At 34.1% G+C, this 20,662-nt stretch overlaps 1 protein-coding gene across 11 annotated transcripts in view; it reads right to left on the bottom strand.

Moving 5' to 3' along the window:
- Positions 1 to 20,662, bottom strand: part of LOC128993812 (disco-interacting protein 2-like) — a 368,811-nt gene that overhangs the window by 44,295 nt on the left and 303,854 nt on the right. For all 11 annotated transcript variants that reach the window (XM_054417839.1, XM_054417836.1, XM_054417840.1 and 8 more), the window contains one exon: positions 7,771 to 7,899. In XM_054417839.1, coding sequence (XP_054273814.1) covers positions 7,771 to 7,899 — 129 coding nt within the window. The remainder of the gene's footprint in view (positions 1 to 7,770; positions 7,900 to 20,662) is intronic.

The following is a 20,662-nucleotide window of genomic DNA, read 5'->3' as shown; positions in this document are numbered from 1 at the left end:
GACTAACACATATTTGTGCTACCATCAATAACAGGTAATGTTTGCTGTGCAATGTACATTGAAACACTGGAGCGGAGCTATCTCAATCTCATTATGGAAACAAACAATTAACATACATCCATGACATGTTAAATTTACATAAGTGAAACTACTCAGCATACACAGCAGTGTTACCACAACAATGTGTCTGGAGATGAAGGCGCAGAATATAGACACTGAAGATACGATTAATATAGGAACATGGACCGTACCACTAAGCAAATTATGTCAGTGACACTAAAATAAACAAGTACAGAGCTGTTTTGGTTTCAGGGAAATGGCAAAAAAAGGGATTTTGTTTGATATAACAATTAATAACAAAAAAATAAAATAAAATAAATCTCACAGACACATTTAAGAATATTTTATATAATTTTCTAACAAATATTATATATTTATGTTCATAAACTTAAGCTTTGATTTTGAGTGTCACTGATGTTGTATTTGTCAATCTCTGGTCTTTAGCAATTAAGACACCTACAATGCTGTTGACAGACAACTTACAACTAGATTAGACAAAGAGCAAATACTGTACACATTATGTCTAAGGATACTCATTAAAAGAACTAACAAAGACCGAACTAAATCATCAGTCAATTTTTTTTCTGGCACGTTACATCTCAAGATACAGATTATGCAATTTAGACAATGTACACTAAAAAAACGCTTAAATAAAATTTAAAACTACGTAAAAGTGTTACACTTTAGAGACATTATTTCATACAACTTAGTTTGTTGCCCTATTAAAAAATATATACGTCGCATATTTCCCATTAAGTTGATACATTGCTGAGCATGAAAATTTGTCTCTTGGGTGTCGTTTGTGCCATACATGAATAAAACCAGGTGTGCTTTACCCAGTTCATAAACGTTTATTGTCTGGTGTTTTATGAATGCATTAAGGAATATGTAATAACAACCATTGATAGTATGAGAATAGAATATACCACTGAATTTTGTATATTAAGTTAGACATTACATATATGTACTGTACCGGGTTTCAGAAAAAGAACTTCCTAGTTTTAAAAATACCTCTTACGATAGTAATAGTAATAGTTCAAATGGATTAGTAATAATCCTTTGGTGCTGTAGCGTATACTTTTGTAAGTGTTAGTTTCGTACAATGGCAATAAGTTTGATACACCTGCTTGACCTTAAACATATTTTTGGTAATAAATAATAAAAAAAAATTGCTTGGATATCTGCAGGTCTACAAATGGTTCGCATATCGAGGTGTACTAGTGTTAAAAAACTTTTATTTCATTACCTTTCATTTTGTATCAGTCATTGTAATTGGCATATTGTACAATAAATAAATACATTTTAAAACTAGGTAGGCTAGTTCTTTTTCGGCCACCCTGTACATGGGTCAGTTGTAGCCAATTACTTATTCTAAAAAAATTAGTTGAAAAAGGCAATTACAGTGTGTGCTGCTACTGTCTAAAATTTCATTTCCACTTTAATTATCGTTCATAGTTTATGTGGAAAAAAGTTTTACAATAGGGTTTACTTTCAGGTTTGGCTTGATTAGAAACACTACAAATTTGACATGGGGATTTAATGTCCTGTTTCTGATATGGAAAGCTTTCATAAGGTTATAAACCCATTCACTACTACTCACTACAGAATAAGCGCAAAATGTTTTAAGTACTTTTTTAAAAAGTAGTGACAATCCCACTTTACTGAATTATATGTGTCAATGTATTTTTCAATCTACAAACTTATCTAGGAATACCATTTAGCTCAAGGAATAAAATTATACAATTTTTGTTTTAAATTAACTGGTGGCATACCCGTGGGTTGACAACTAATTAACAGCAAGAACAGACAGACTAGCTGACTGGGGAGGATTTGTATGAATAATGGCGAATGATATTTGAAAAAGAATGAAGAACCTCTCTGCTCAAAGTAAGCCTGTCAAAGCAACTTATTTAAAGTTGTCTGAACAAAGGAGAGATATGATTTTACATTTTAATATCTTGGCACACTCTTTTATACTCAAAGGCTAGAATGTTAATAATAAAATATGTATTTTGCGAGAAAGATGAAAATTAGAATATTCTACAACAATATTATAACATATTTTAATTTTGTCTAAGGTAAGGTTAGATTAAGTTGAAAAAGGTGTAAATTACACAACAAATGCGTTGACAAATTGGTCTTTCTTAGTTCTTATAAAAAAAATGCATTTATAAAAATTTAAATTATTTTTACTTAAAAAGTACATAGCTTTTAAATGTCCAATATATTTTAGTGTATCAAAATATCACCTGTGTGTACTCCTAAAACCAAATTTGTCTCCATATAAAAGCGAATGAATCATGAAAACGATATTGGAAATGATATTTCCATGCAAATTATATTGGAAAAGATCTTTCAAACCAGAATTTTATACCTTGAGGGAAGATCGCTTACTGCATCATAAAGAATATCATCAATGTAAAGTTCTAAGTCCAAAATAAAGTTTTATTTTATGGTATGTCAGTTAAAATTATTGGATTGATATATCAAGATTTATCTCAAAGGAATTTAAGATTATACTTCAAAATCATTACAGTTTATTATATTGTTTATTTTATACTTTAAGGAATTACAGTATATCCATCTCTTTAAAATCTTAAACTATAATTTACAGAACACAAAATATCAGGCAAAAATGTTAAAAATCAAGTTAAACTATCAATGTTTTGAAACTGGGTGCTAAAGAGCATTAGAGTTCATTAAATAACTACAAGCTCATCATGAACAGATATTTGTTGTCTAAGATTTGTTTTTCAACATAACCACACAGCCACCATGACAATCCCATCGATCATCCTCTGTCTCGGCTTGACAGTTCATCAACCGCTCAACATTCCTCACTTTTTCTGAGAGGAAACGTCACTTTAACTCCAACTGAACTGAATAAACAGCTGAAATAAGCCAGCTGCCACATGATCGATCTTGCTAGATGGATAGAAAAAGTACTTTATTTACCTAAAATATTGCAGATAACATGTAACAACAAAATATAATTTTAAATTATTATTAATTCTCATCACAAGGCACATAAGCCATTGTCGTTGAGACTGTTGGAAAGGTGACTGAACTAATCTAAGTATTTGCCTACAACGAACGAACGGATGTACATCCTCAATGTTTAGCTACCAAAAACTAACTTTCCAAAATTCTTTTTTTAGAAGAGAAAAAGCAGCGTTTTACAGCAGAATTCAAATTAATATTTTTGGGGAAAATACAATGTTTAAACCGACTTTCATAGAAATCTGAATCATATTCGTACTTCAATAAACTAAAATGATTTCAGAATAGTGTTTGATCAAATCCAGTGGAATAGAGTTTGTATTTGAAAAGTCAACAAAACGTTCTTTAATAAAGGGTATATTTTAGTAGAACAAACAGGTATTTCTTAATCCAATTTAATTAACATCCAACAACAGCTGTTGTTTTCCACTCGGATAACACCTTAATAAATCCTTCATAATTGATTTTTAATGCAATACAATCCATGTTAATATTGATAGTCAAACAGTTTTGGCATGAAATGAACCTGTGAAAGAGTATAAAACATTTTTTTAAAGATAAGTTTTTCCTGACTCATTATAATTGACAACTTGTATAAACCATTGGCATTACTTTTGTACAACAAAAAATAGTTAGGTAACTTACTACATTTTAATCGGGGTTACACTACTTGTTATTCACTGAACAAATTACAACATTTTAATTTCAAAATCCAATATTACAAACAGCAGTTATATTTTACCACTGTAATTAAGTAGACTATTCTAAGACAAAATGTTTTCATAAAATAAGTTACAACTTCAAAAAATTACTAACATTCTGCCAAACAGAGCTTTTGCTTTGGCTAAATCCTGCAAAAGCTATATTAATAATTAAAAACTGCAAAATAGTATTTTAGTGCAAACCACAAAGTGAAGCAGACTTTGTCATAAACAAGCTGAGCACAGTGTTCTCATCATGTAAGTCTGATGTCATCGTCTACTTGACTGGGATGAATCACTACTTGTAATTTGCCATTTAATGACATCTTTTAGGCCATTAAATGAGCTGATTAGTCTAACAAGATTTCAGTATAGTTTAAAAATATAACAAAAATTAAATTTTTTTCTAAACTGAAGCAATGGAAATTTTGTTTGGAAACCAGCCCAATGTATATCTATATATTTAATACGCGACATGAAACTTTGTGAACAATAATGCTTTTTTATTTTAAGATTTAACCCCACATATTATATACCAAAATGTTCGTCTAGGTGTGTAGATGTGCAAACTGGCTTTAGATTTTCGAAATATATCTTTTTAAGGGCGTGGGCTGCCCTCAAAGTTCCTTCCATAAGGATAACATTGTGATTGATTTGAATGTTATTATGTTCTGAAACATATGTCAATACATTAGTTAAAAAAATTAAATCCCAGATGTTTTGTTTGATTTTAAATGTAAACAGTTTGCATGTTTTTAAAAATAATTAGAAACCCGGGAAAAAAATGTTACCTATAGGACACGACGGGAAAACGACAAAGAAATATTGCCGGTCGGACACGGCGAGTCAACATACGACAAGCTATGCAAAACGTAAGGAACCCAGACGAGGAGTTGGAACAGTTAGTGGCAACGTGTACTAACAAAATTACACTGACAAATACATGAATTCAGCAGCATTCACTTGGCGAGATGGCATTAAAATTTAATGTGGTGTGCTACATTTTAAAGAATAACAAAGAGGACGAGGCGAAAGATTTTCATCCTGCTGCCATAAAGGAAAAGTGAATCTATCACCATACCGAGAGAGCTATTATATCCAGAGCCTACTAAATGGAGGAAATCATTTGAGCAGAAACTACAAAGAGAACATTAGATCCTACAACTCTGCGCTCGCAATGATCAGCACTCGAGCTAAAATTGAAGAACATAACAGCGGAGGGCCTTTCATGTTTAAGGTGCACGCACACACGCACAATTTATCACTCAATTGGCACCTTACAACCGTCAGAAGGGGAGCATCCCACATATGCCCAAATTTATATCTACGACGTCGAAACCGCTGTTCAAGAAAGAATGCTAAACAAAGCTAATGGCTCTTGCAGCACTGAACTCATGCACATTTTGACTCAACATTTGGTTGATATTAATCCATACGCGCAAGTTTTCAGCATGATGAGCTCCGTTCTTTAAAATACTCCTACTGAAGAGCAAAAAGAACTTAGAATGAATATAGCCAACGATCGAGCTCAAGACCAACGTCGATACAACGACGCAACTTCTAACGACGTTGCTATAATATCATAATTTATTATTCGTGCGAATTCGCACGGGTTCACCTAGTTTTGATTAACAAGCAACAATGTAAATTTTCAAGTTTTAATACATCTAATTGAAATAAAAGTTAAAACATCAAACAAATGTTTGTGTTTTTATGCTACCTTAACAAGGGTAGCTATGGAACATAGAAAAAATTTATTTTCATAAACTACCACGATGAATTCAACTTCAACTAATGGAATATTTATAACTACTTCACACAAGGGAACACGGAAAACGCCAGGAAACAAATTTATCTTCTGGAAACAAATATGCTTTCAGAATGTTTTCTGATGTCATTTACTTGAAAATATCTCTACATTCCTACATCTTATTTCATTTATGCAAAAGAGTTTTTTTTTATATATTGTAATAACTTTACAACCTAGGACCGTAGTTCTAGCAGAACTGCTTTACACATACTTCAGGTTAGTCCTAGAGGGTCCCGGCATTATCACATGGATAAAATCCATTGGTGATTGGTGAGATTTGAAACCGAGACCTTAGGCTCCGAAGTCTTGAGTTCTACCACTAGACCAGCTCCTTCCCATTTCTTATTTAATTTATGCAAGAGTAGACAGTAAAGAATTTAATATAAAAAAGTTTTAACTTTAGGATAAAAATATTTAGCTTTCACAAAAACATATTCAACAGGATGTTTAGCAATTGTATTTTATAAAAACACGTTCTTTATAACAATGTAAATCTACATGTATTTAAATTAAGTGCTATTAATACTTGAATAAAAATATTTAGTCAACTATATAGGTCACAAGGTTCCCATGAACCATCATATATAACGTAGCATGCCCATTTTTGACTGGGGTACCGTTTTTATAGCAGAAAAAATATGTACAGTATATCAAATGATAGTTTTGATTAAATCTTTGGCTGTGAACTGCAATTCAGATTACATTACACTACATCGGGTTTGGGTTTATTTGAGGTCTTGTATCATGAGATTAAAACCACCAATCAAATAGGATCGTGCTTAATGCATCAAGTACAGTAACGCTTCCTCTGTAAACTATGTCAGTTGCAACCTTATAATAAACAAACACTTACACTTATGGTGTTTTTATAGAGCATAGCTTTTCAACTTTGTATGTAAAACTACATAGAATCAAATAGAATTGAGGCAAAAAAGCTACCTTTCCCCTCAGTATGATTAAATAAAGCAGATAAAACTAAGTTGAAGCAAATTTATAGCAATTAAATAAAGTAATTAAAAAAATCTAAATGATAGCCAAAATAAAAGATTCCGAAGTTGATGGTTTTGCTACACAGAGTACAAAGAAGCAGACGACCCTATGAAGGTTGGTTAGAGACACACATCCACCTGACAAAAGAATACTGGCAGCATTGTCACATGGTCTGCATGCAGCATGATGACATGATGTCAACACCATGACTCACTCGATTACATGTGCTCAGCTGTCACTTTCACAAGGTAATATATGGCTTTGGGTTGCATCCACAGTAGGGACTGGTTATAAATCAAGCAATCTTGTGCATCAATGAATCAAAGTGGAAAATGTATACTGGTGTACATTATTTTAAATTCATAATTTAAGTTTTTTGTAGTGTTGAAATAGTTTTGTAAACACGACACAAGTGGATAACGATTCCTTAAATACAAAAGAATTATTGAAGGCATGAAATGAGTGATCTGATCAAACACATTTGCCTCCCTAGAACCTTGTTTTCTGATCTGGATAAACGTACTAATGGTTGAATGACTAGGTGCTAGAGAAAATGAATTAATCCCTGTAATCTGCATTACGGAGCAGTTAGTCAGGACTTGGCAACTAAATGAAACTTTGGATACATCGTAGCTACTATAAAATTGAGCGGAGCAGCTCCAAAATTAAGAAGATTAATTACATAAAAAGGTTAGTTAGGTAAATATCAGTTAAGAGAAACCTAAGGATATAAAGTAAACGCTTAACTAAATCGAACGACTCTGTAGAAAATAGAGCATCTTAAAATAGAGTGGCTGTGCATTGTAAAACTGACTCTACACCATCAAGCAAACTATATTAATTAATATTATCAATTATCAATCATTGAGATGGGGACACCACCTAGGTGTATATTTTAACCCAAATATCAGCGGAGAAATATGACTGAAGAATATGAACACTCCATGAACAAATAACGTACAGTGCAACCATGAAAACGGAAGGTAGTTGGCAAAATGAGTCCAGGGACACTACCACCATCAGTTGTTCCTCATTAGCCACTCATTAGTACTTGCTTACTAGATAACCTAAAGATGAAAGGACCATCTAAAGACAATTCAGCCTGTGTCTATCTGCTTCACTATAGTCTAATAGATTATCAATGATTGTCATGAAGGTAGTTTTACAGCTGTGGGGTAGTTAAGCCACTGAGCACTGTGCTAGACTTACCGGAGTCGTGGTGGTCCCGGTCCGGACTCTTGGCCATGACGGAGGTACGCTTGCTGGGCATGGGCAGGGAAGGCTTTGGTCTGTTCTGCATGGCTGCCAGGGCTTGTTGTACAGCCTCCTGCCGCACCTCTGTCAACAAAACATACAGATCAGTACAAGTACAACCAACCACTATCTTGAGAGCAGCTAAACCTGCTCCAAGATATAGAAACACGTCACTAAGACCAGCACCACAAGAAAACTGTTTGGGGTTGCAAGAAGTCTTGCCTTTGAGGAAAAGACACTATTAACGTTAACGTTGACGTTTTGGCCAGATTTAGAACAAAATTGAACTTGTAACCTTACCAATATGGGAGTGCCCCTGACCATATGTATTTTACCTGGCGGTCAGGGGCACTCTCATATTGCTAAGGGTATAGCTGAATTAAGGCACCAGCATGATGCCAAATAGTGATTTCTGTAGTTTTATTCCGACTTTTAATTAAGACAACTGTACTTTTTTCATATTTAATACCTCCATGATTATATAAGTATTGAAAACTAAGAAGAAATTAAGTTTTAACAGTGGCACATACACACACACACACACATCGAGCAGTTTCTTTAACTGTTTTATTTGAATGCTAATTGGGTCTGGAGGTCCATAGATATATCTATTTAAAACTAGAATGTCAATGCTAGAAACAAAATCAAAACAGAAATCAAGAAACAGTGTGTATTAAGCAAAGGGGTTTTCATTAGAATAGTGTCAAGATCATAAAAATATCCCTAATGGGAATTTAATGAAAACAATGAATATCAACATTTAGCTAATTAGAGACAAACAGATAAACATAAAAACCTAATAGACACACCACATAATTTGTATTGTATACGTTGTGTAAGACTCAATTCTCATAGTCATGTTTATCTATGATGATACAAACTGATGAGTAAACTCGTCCAACTTGACCAACAGTAACTAATGATGCTATAATTGAATAACTGAATCAGTAATTAGCGTTAATGATTAAGAGGAAATGCAATAACCAGCGTAATGAACTTTCATTCAGGCCAAATCAGTTAACTGCAGGAAATATTAAACAAAATAAATGTCAATTACCTTGTTGAGATAGCTAATGGTCATTTAATGTCTATATTTACCATTCACACCTTATTGATTAACACTGTATTTCACAATTATATTTTAATAAAGTACCAAAGTGAAAATATGAAAAATGTTAAAACTTGTAAGTTGACACATTATTCTGTGTAAGTATTTTACAACCTACAGGGAAAAAAATCGGTCGCTTGAAACATTCACTTATTACTCTGGGATTTTATCTATTTGCAAGATCAAGAGTAGGCCTATATGTTATGCTTGCTATTAAATTCCTTAAACATGGATACAAGGTATCCTCATTCAATCATTGAGTACTTAAAAAAAAATATTAACAACTACGTAACTTTTATATTTTTTATAATGTAGATTGCAGGTTGCAATTATATATTTCGGAACCTGTGCATTGGTGAATCAACAATGAGGTGTTCATGATAGGATATTGATATTTCAATTTAATAGTCATTTGTAATCAACTTGTATTGAATTGTATAAGGTATGCAACCTTCATTGTTTTATGTAGTTCAAAAGTTCTGGAGGGAAAAAATTTTAGTAAATAAATTATTTGTCACAAACTTTAGATTGTATTTTTTGTTTACAAACTACTTGAACCTGTTATTTTTTATGTTTTTGTCATTAGGTTTAAAAATTGGTGTTTTAATGATCATTCACAGCACACTGTTCTAACCGTGCTACACTGTATCTTTTGCGAAGTAGAAGTTATATAACTTAAATTCAAAATCCTTCAGAAAGGTCTTCCGTTTTTAATTATTAATGAACCAATGGCGAGTAAAAATATACTATTCTGCAATACCAAACACCATAAAAATGCATACCTTAACACCACAAACTTCTAACCCCACACTTCATTTTATTTCACCAGTCTCTAATACTAAGCACAGATAACACATGCACTATACAGACACGCGGTATATTCACATTGTAGTTAGTGTAGTCAACACAATGACACAAACATTGCCAAGACATTGACACAAGCAATGACACACGCAGTAGGCAGTGGCAGTGGCAGTGGCAGAGTAAGTGGCACAATAAGTGGCAGAGTCAGTGGCAGTGGCAGAGGTGTCAACAGGAAGGAGGTAGTCGCCACTTTGATTGGTCATTACAGATCATCAAGGTCGCGGCTTTGCCCTGATAAGCTAGACTCCGCCCACTAATCTCCCATCCATCACGTAATGGACCCATTCACAATCTTCGTCAATGAATGATACTCGAAAATGCATGCCAGCAGAGGACATTTGTGGACAGGTAAATGAGGAGTTTCAACATTTCATCCGAAAGTGATATTAAGGATTTATGATACAGTTATCATATACAAGTTAATCTGTATGGATAAAAAAAGAGTATTGATTATTCCATTCGATTGTCGATTGTCGTAAATAATCACTTATTAATGGACTTTTAAATATTATTTTTGCTTATTCACAAGTCATATAACTAATTGAGCTTTATAATTCAAACTAATATTACACAAAAAAGTACCAAGGTAAAATAAGTAAATTAATTGAAAATTTAAAAAAGCCTTTTTTTTATTTACTACACAAAAATCATTCAACTACACAAAATAAGAATCGAAATCGTCGTTATCGATTTATGCACGGTAAAGATTGTTGAAATATTGACATATCGTAATGGGAATAAATTGAAATTATCACAAACGTACAATTCGGTTAAATTGTAACCATGTGGCAATTTTTGAAGGGTAGACGACTTGACGGATGTCTGGGCGCCTGCAATGAATGTGCGGAGTCCCGCAACACGGCAATGCAGAGCGGTGGGCGGCTACAGGCTAGTTAGGCGACACAGCTATCGTGAATATTGTACAACATTCTATCAAACATAAAACCTAATTTTTCCTTACGTATTCGCCTATTAATATAAAATATGTTACAACTCTTTTGAATACGAAAAATAAACCAGATGTATACCTCATGAGGATAGCTGTGCGATCTATGGTAGACATTTGTATTTGTTACATAACAATAGTATTTGTGTCCATTTTATCTAGTCGGTCTAGTCGGCTTTTGAAAATATTTTTAATGGGTGAACTATTTAGTCATTTAAAGACATAAAACAATTATTTGCCACATACCTAAATCTTAAAACGTGCATAATTAAACATGATACACATCGAGTTCCATAGTAAAAACAAGAAATTCTATGAATAAATCTGACATTACCTACAAACATAAAAAAACAATTATGGCCATTGCTATTCAGTTACCTGATTTGCAATTTTATTAATCAAGAATGTAAAGTATTGAACGAAACTGTCGAAAGAGATTAGAGGATTGTATCTCGGCTAAATGATATTAGCAGATTGGAGGAAGAACGAACGCGACGCAATCGGGCGAAATTGAGGAACAATCCAGAGATCCCTTAGCTGATTAACATTCATGAACTTCGGCGTCAGAGTTGAACGTTTAGAACGTCACCTAGCTATCTGTTTTTGATCAGAGATAACCACTTCACTGTCGTATTACTTTGTAAAATAAAGGAACGATGTAGCACATGCCTTGAATATTTAAATTCATTAATTTGTCCGTCAAGGTTGAACGATAAACACGACCAGAACGCCACCGTATCTAAAATGAGGGATCACATGTTACTGCTTATCCTTAATTAATTAACGCAGACGAGGAGTAGACTCTACTCTAAATGTAATAATTGCACACCTCTTTATTCTGATCTCTAAATAACAAGATTCAAAATAAAATATCATGCCTTCCAACAAAAATATATACATAAAAAAAACCCCCCAACTGTCATGACATTGGCATGCAGAATTGGCAAATCAAACATCTATCAATCATTTTTACATAACTACTTGACCAGATGTCGACCTGGAAAGCCTGCCAGGCACCGCTAGATCAGGAAATGTGAATCACTTTCAAAACAAGGACATAAACAACACCGATACATGGTGAGCATTTCAGATCATGTGGCGAATGGCGACAAGGACGATAAGACATACATAACATAGGGTTGGCTAGTGAACAGGTCTGTGGCGAGAGTCGTGCTTTGTGTGACTTGTGAACAGACACTGAACAGATCAGATCATGTGGCGAGTGACGACAAGGACGATAAGACATAGCCTACATAACATAGGGTTGGCTAGTGAACAGGCCTGTGGCGAGAGTCGTTCTTTGTGAACAGATCAGATCATGTTGATGACGATCATGGATGTAAATGTGACGATAAGACATAACATGGAGCTGACTAATGAACAGGTCTGTGGCGAGAGTTGTTCTTTGTGTGACTTGTGAACAGATCCGGACATTTTGGTGTCGATCATGGATGTATATGTGACGATAAGACATAAAATGGAGCTGACTAGTGAACAGGTCTGTGGCGAGAGTCGTTCGTTCATTGTGAGACTTCATACTGGAAATAGTTGAAAGTGAATACCAACGATATAATGTCAAATTTTGTCCTTACAGGGTAGATTATAAAAAAAGAAGATATGATCCTAAACAGCCACAGTAGGTTTTAGCACCAGTTAGACCACTGGATCTTCACGATCACATCGCGTAGTTCAAATTGCTTGTGATTTGGATTCCCGGACTTGAGTTGTAAAAAGGAAATGCACAACTAGTTGTAATTTGATGATTTAATAATTTCAACTATTTTTACTTAACTCCCACTGAAACATGGTCATATTACAAAAATGTCTCTCGATTCCTAAAGACCTCGTAATCCTAAAGTCAATCATCATTCTAACTTAAATAGCAAAGGTGTTAAAACTATTTAAACAGTGACAACCCAACTGCAATAAACCAAATCGAAGCAAAAGTTTAAATTTTAAATTTTCAACCACAGGTTAAAATTTGTTACAATATAACATGAAAAGTTTGAAAACTAGAAACAATGGTCTTCTAATGTTATCTTCTTATTTAGCCAGTGAACATATCAACTTACAAATAGTGTTGAGTGTGAGAAAGGCGAATTTTTTATCCATACGACGCGGACGTACGAAGCTGGACCAAAAGCTTTGCTTTGAAATCGGATTAGCGCTGGAACGGACGAGCGTAAAAAACGGCAAATACGTTTTACGAGATTTGGGAGCATTGGATCTCGCCTTATTCAAGGGCCTTTGGAGTTTAGAGTAGCAACGCTGGTGTAACAGTATTGTGGGTAAGTTTAAGAGTTATCCACCATTGGTGGTTTGGATTGACATAGGAATAATTAAGCATTGCATTTTACAAATATGGTAAAACAATCCAAACTTATTTAACATCTAAGTGAGAGTATTTTTATGTCAATTAACTGTTTTACGTCGTATTCCTGGATTCGGCCTAAAAACAAATTGCAAATGAATAATTTGTGCATAGAATAGAAACATATTTCAGGTAAAGCCAACGAGTAGTATTTGCTTCAATAGGTAAAGTTATGCACAAATTACGAATTAGAATCGTTCAAGTAAATTTTGTATTGCTCAACTGAGTCCAGGTATATAGTTTGAAATTAAAATTGGCCAAGCTAGAGACGAATAAACACAACCAAATCAATGTAGGCTTCGAGCATTGGATTATTATATACCAAGGCAAACAACACATCTGTATGGACCTGTTGTAGCCAACTTTGGTATTCAGTTGGATGCAAAATGAGCTACTCACCGAGTAAAATAATGTCAACCTGATATTTTCTCCATTAGATTTACAATAAGTTCGTCTTTTATTTTGGCTTTGTAAAAACATTAGTGTATACAGTAATTGATGAACAGCATATTTTGATCGTATAAACCTAGCCTTGAATAAGTTGAATGTCTTTATCAGCCTGTTTATATTATTTGCGTTTGTGTCATTATTTATTTGCATGCTGTGTAAGTTTAGGTGTCCTAAAACTTTGTACTTGTTTATCTTTTGTGCAATTTTCACATATTGTTAATCGACCTTGACTTGTGCTTCCACTAGCATGTACTTAATTGACTGTGTCTCATGCATTTGTATAATGTCTATAGATGAATAAATGTACTTTAATTTCACAATCTTTCAGGGACTCATTACAACTAAAACCGGCTACAACATTTACATAGGAATGTGTAAGCTGAATCAAAAGTTAAGCCTCTAGATGAAGAATACTTCAATACGTAATAAATTTGTCCATACAGTAAATTTTCAAAGTGCACAGTTAGTTACACCGTTATTACGCAACACCTGTTGACCTGTTGTAACGAATGACCACATGACAGAGCAGCGGGAGCAGAGCCAGAGCACTGCGGGGTGTAAAAGTATCTGAATTACTACGTCAGTTACTCTATCTGCCAAACACCAAACTAGGCGGAAGTGAGCGGAGAAAGCACGATAGTAAATTTGGCGTTTGGCACCTTGGCTGAAAAAGTGAACAGTATGGCCTTATACACCCAGCTGTAGGTCCGCGTATCTGACCTTGTACACAATCTACCATACGAGTCTGCGTTAAAATGTTAACACAAAACTCATGTTAAATCCGCTACACAAAATTTAGTCTTGAAATGCAACAAATAATGTTACACTGGTCCTAAGTTTTTTATAAAAATAATAGCAAATCGTAGTTACATTACTTAGACAATTTGTTTGTAATTTCATTATTGTCACAAAAAAGCTGTGTAGTTTCCAAACGGAGCCTATTCTAAAAATTCGATTTAAACACATGACCCTGAATGTGAATTCAATCAATACTAAATCCACGATTGGCGAAGTTAAAAAATGTAACAATTCACTTACGGTAGCCAACTCTACAATAAGTGTTGCCATTGATAATCTTTTTAAACATTGAATCCAATTCTATATTTCCTATGATGATTTTTTCGGCAAGGTAAAGAAATACCACATCAATTCCCCAACAAGAATGTGCAGTACTCGCAATGCTATCAAACTAGCTCGTTATTTCAACTGAACTGATAAAACCCTTGACCTAGACAGATGAACGGAAGACAGATAAACACTCCGTTTGGCTGAGTATTCTCGGTATGTATTGCTCAATTAGTATTAAGCCCATTAACTCAGTAGAGCACGTCATTACTGCAGTACCATACTACCACTACTCGTGGTACATCTCATCGTTCAATTACACAATTTTAAATTGTTTTACAAATATTTCCAATGCAAAAATTGTCCCTAGTACATATATAATTCCTCCGTAAGCACCAGACTTGATAAACTATTGGCTAAATAAATAGCTATGCATAAAAAGTAAATAGATCACTTCGTCAACAAAACTAGTGGATATAACTATAACATTACAGCATCCCGTCGTAGAATAGAAGTGGAACAGTTAGACAAATAGCACTTTAACATAAAATACGATTGCTCACTGGGAACTACTCCACCTTAATGTGACAAAGGTAAGGGTAAAGAGATGAGGGGGGGGGGAGATAGAACCAGGTCTCAGTAGTGCTCACTAACTGCTTTGTTCATTAAAACAATATAATAGTATCACATACAGTAGTGCTCGAGAGTTCTAGTGTTGCGACATTAGCGACGAGATAGCAAACACTAACTCGTCATGTGAGGAGCATTACCTAAGTGTCTCAACCGTACAACTCAAATACTAGATATAATATGCATTTATAATGTATAGTCCTCGATTCGATCTCTACAATGACTTATAAAAAACGGTTTCTTGTTCTGTTAACTTTTGACTCACTTTGCAAAGTGAAGTGAAGAGGGAGGGGGTGGGGGTTCCATATAGACCGATTATGAACCAAAGCTTGTAAAAGGTAAAATTCTAATTCATACGTAGCTCTACGTTTCTGATTGACTGAAAATTTAAATGACTTAAATGTTTTGGATACTTGTACAATTAAAGTCACAAATAGTTTTAAAAAACTATTTATTCGAGTTTCTTAATGACACTGTAAGATAGATAAAAGCAAATTATTATTGGTAATTGCATAAACAAATATACAACAAATCGAAGGCATAAAAGTGAATACCTGCATTCCTGTACATAATTTGCCTTGTAATATATCATGTAGCCTGTTAGTAAGTATTGAATAAAATGATTTACGCAGAAGTCACTTGAGTTAACAAGAAAATCGAAATAAATTTAGGTCTAAGTAGGTTATTTTTGCACACTTTGCAGAAACACTAAGACGCCCACGCCACGCTGGAGAGCAGACCACTTCGATTGTTAATAACGATCTACGTAGTTTTTAATAAGCTTTGTTCACAAAAGATTAATTTTTAAAATCTTTCTGAACCAGAGGAGAATTAGTTGTACAAAACACTTGACATTTTGAGATCCTATTTCGCACACAGTGGGTGACATTTTCTTCTTTATTTTCCATACCAATTTCATTATTACGACCTCTTCAATAATACAAGATAAAATGTGTGTTTAAAGTGGGCTGGGTGGATTATAAGCCTAAATTAAATATAGCATGTTGATAGTCATACAACAAGCAAACATAAAACAAACGTACAAAATACAGTACAAACCAATCACCACCACTTCCCATTCAATTCCTTTTAATCCTCATTCATTGAACCTTCTGGCCCGTAAGTATCCATAGACCTTCCCTCTCTTGACTTCCAATGATTGGTTATATTTTAACATCCGGCAATACTTGAGTATCTAAGTCATTATCGGTCGGGTCCCAATAAATCCTGGGAAGCTGCGTAGAGAGATCAATAGGATAAAACACAATTTATTGCGAGCCTGTGTCGTATGTTCCGGCGAGATTCTTGTACCTGTCCTCGGAGTTCCTAACTTTACCCTTGTGGATTCTCTGTGGAAATTTCGATTTAAAAGTTCTAATATTCATAATAAAGGTTAGTAAACGTTTATACTATCGATGATTTGATTTGTATTTCCATATAACGTGCATATTATACTTTTGTTTACATGACAAAATTCTAGTTGCAAATCCTAGAAAGCATATACTGTATTATAACTGAGGGAACTACCAACATAACTTCAATTTGATCAAAAACCCAGATATTATGAAGAAAATAAATTACCATAATACAAATCAAACAGATTACAATATGCAACTTTTCACGATAGCATATTTTCGAATAAACTTCCATGTAATAGAATCTAGTAATAGGTTTTAAAGTCTAAAGAACCTGTGCTGGAGAGTTAGCAAATAGTTCTAACTTGAATTAACAATGGTGATAACCACATATAAAAAAATAAAATGTTGAAATATTACAAAATAACTATAGATGAATTTGCTTCTTAGTTTAAAAGATGAATCAGATGCATTTATTTCCGTCTCCAGTTTATCATCAAGAACTGCAACACTAGAAACACTGTAACGCCCCGAATAGATAAAACAAATTTACAGTCCCGGATAAGTTGTTTAGAGGAAGTCAAGTATCTCGGAGTGCAAAACCAGTCAAGCCAATAAAAATGGGTTGGAGTAGGGGGGAAGGGGGGAGTGTTTGAGATGTTTGAAACTGGGTTACTACTGCAATAATCCACCACCGGTCAACCCTCTATTAACTCTACGTGGTGTATCAGGGTACTGTAGTGGTAGTGTAGTGGGCGTTGCACGGTGAATAACAAGCAACACTACGTGGAGAGGGGTGCAAAAGGTTAGGTTTTGTTTTGACAAGAAAAATATAACTTTGTCATTAGAATTTCAAAAAGCAACAAACAGAAAAAGATGTCTGATGGTAATATAGAAAGATCAATAGTCGACAGACATGGTCATACACTCATTAACGTGAAAAGGTATTGCAACCAACTAAACTACCTACTTTTGAACCTTCCTGTAAACACTTGGAGTAATTAGAATCCAGTTAATTCTAATTGTCCTATGAACATCGAGAACCATGTATTACAAAGAATACATAAATTTAAACCTAATTTCAAGACAATGTTAACGCATGTAAATGTGGTATTAACGCTGTGTGTACGAGTGGAGTTAACACCCATTTAACACTGCGGGCAATTATTGCATTTACATAACTGATTGTGGTTTGAACGTGGAGAATTAGGCGTCATTAGAAGCAAGTATGCATTGGTTGGCAATCGTTCAATTGAAAGATTGATAACGTGCCACATAAAAAACACGTTTTCTTTGACAATTAGTTGACATTATCGTTTCTTTTGACATTGCAATGCTACCTCAATGCGTATTTTAGCAGAATATGGACTTAACTTGGGTGGGGAATGGAGTGAGATGATCTGTGTAGCTTATTTACTGAAAAAATTTGGAAGTTTCTGTATCCAGGACCATTAATTATGATTATCGTATAATTTATTCCCAATGGCCAATGTTAGCTGGGCCCAGTTATGAACCATAAACATCGTAAGTCCTGACAGTATCAGTTTTATACAATTCCTAGGGCCTAAAAATACTAAAATTTCACATCCCCCATTTGTAAAATTGTAAAACTAATCTAGTACTACTTTAAACACTATTACATATATATCAAACGAACAAATTGTACCAAAACATATATTAAATATGCAACTTCCTAACCGCTTTGCTAGTGTGGGCTGAAGGGACAGTTGTACGAGTAGCACGTTCTCTAATGAAGCTGAGATGACAACGTGGTCCGACGAGCGACGTGGTACGCTGGTCTGTCGTTAGAGAACAAAACTGACCACACTACGTGTCCTGTGTACAACTACAGCGGCTAATGTTGTCGTTTGGTACTGTAGTACAATACTGTACAAACTTACTGTATGGACCTAGACCCATTATACGTTAATGACAAAGTATATGCGAAACTAAGATGAGAGAGGAATTGAATTACAAATATTACAATTACAAACAGACCTATGTGATTCTTATACATTGTAATACCCCTTTAGTATTTGTAACAAAAAAGTTAAGTATAGGGTTGGCATAATCTTTTACATTAATTTTGTAAAAAGATTTGTTAATTTAAGTTTTATCATTCGTTCCAAATGGTTGGGAATCAGATGTTGATGTATCTGATTCTGCAAAAAAATTCATTATAAAGATATATTTAACTCGAATATTTTACACATCTTCTTACTTGGTCGAAAAATCCTGCATACAGAGAGTATTGTTTTATCTGAAATTAAAACCCTTATTCACAGATTTAGATGTTGAAACTCCCACAACTACCATTCAAAAGTACTGTAACGAATCATCACTGAATTCACTGATTTAGATGTTGAAAACGCACACATATCTGTTAGTCTATTTAAGAGTACTAAATAGATGTAAGTGATGTAACATATATCGATATAGTCGTAGTTTAAGTAACGAGTCGCCACAGAAGTTTACAATTTATCCATTATTATTTATCCATGCTGTTAAAACTTGAAAAAATCACGCACCTAAATACATTTTGATGGACGATGAAGGTGAAGTTGGAAGTGATAAAAGCACAAATCGCGCCTAAATTACTCCGCACTGCGTTTCATTCGGCCTCGCAGTTGGATGATTGGCGGACTGAATGTATTCTATTGGGCGCATCAGCTTCCGCCAGCTTCATAATTAGTTCCTGTCGAAGTGATGTTTGTCTAGGCCTTGTTGCCGTGACTATTGTGTTTGTGACCGATATTGTGCTAAAAACAACGTTAAAACCAATGCGTACCCATTTAGATTTGTTTACCTGCTTAATATTATGTGTTCGAATGTATATCAGGGAATACTTTGAGATTTAATATTTTTGCGAATATTGCACGCCCTATAAATATGTCAAAATCACATAAAACATTTATAGTTTACCTACACAAAATAATTACATAGGGTGTTACAGTTTGTATTAGATACAATTGAAACTAAAATTACCTCATGGAAACAATAAGTGTCTTGTAAAAAAAATTATAAGTACTAGGAAGATAAAAACAATGGAGAATTTCAGTATCAAGAGTATTTGCTGACATACACAGATGAAAACATTAAATTTGTTTTATTATTAGATGTATTTGAAACAAAAAATATCTCGCAGAAAAATATATTTTGCTGTTAAACAATAGTATCGTAGATTTTTGTAAAAGTAAATTTGTCAGATAATTCATAGATCAGGTGTTCTCCTATACAGCATAAAAACTCTATTGTTATCTTTTAATTTCATAGAGCGCATTTCTGTTTTGTACTGTTTCTATTTTTCAAACATATATAAAAATATTCTAGTTCAGCTAGATCTAGACTGCAAGAGACTGCGAGTACTCGGCGTCGACCTGTTGCCAACGTAACGACGCCAAAGTTCAAAAGGGAAGTAGTAAATATTTCACGCTGTCAGATATTTACCACGAACGCAATAAAGGACCACTTAAAGCGAGGTAAGAAGCGGTGTTGGAAGCAAGAAGCTTGATTTACTGCGGTTTCTATGGGAAAATCGACATCGGATGAGTTACTGCCGCGGCGCTGCTAACTGCTAACTCTCCTAGCAGATGTCGTCAATACCAACGGCTACTGTATGTAACATATGTTAAATCTGTCAAACTAATTTATATAATCAAACTATATTGATGCAAAATATCTGGAAACTGAGTGGACATAATTTACCTAACATCACAGATTCTGTGCTAGTATTCAGGTGGTTTAAGGTTTAAAAATAAGTATAGATTCCGATAGAAAGTTGTGACTTTTTTAAGAATCGAAACTGGGTCCAAGCTCTTCTTGATCGGTATTGGTCAGTAAAAAACTACACAAGTTATCCAATTTTATCCTACAGTAATCCCACATATTTGGTTTAAAATACGCCCATTTAAGTCTCCATCCTGAATGGTAAAAAAGTATTACAAAAAAGTTCACTGGTTCGATGCTAGACAATTTCATTTGCTTTTTAATGGCTTTTGAAACTGAAGCTGATCTAGATCAGTGACAAAGCTGTCATCTGATTCGTTCAACACTCATTC

This window comes from Macrosteles quadrilineatus, unplaced genomic scaffold (genome assembly GCF_028750875.1).
Source record: "Macrosteles quadrilineatus isolate MER2022 unplaced genomic scaffold, UCM_ALF_1.0 Scaffold_5__1_contigs__length_97177068, whole genome shotgun sequence".
In the NCBI taxonomy this organism is placed as follows: domain Eukaryota; kingdom Metazoa; phylum Arthropoda; class Insecta; order Hemiptera; family Cicadellidae; genus Macrosteles; species Macrosteles quadrilineatus.
This window is presented reverse-complemented; position numbering and strand designations above follow the sequence as displayed.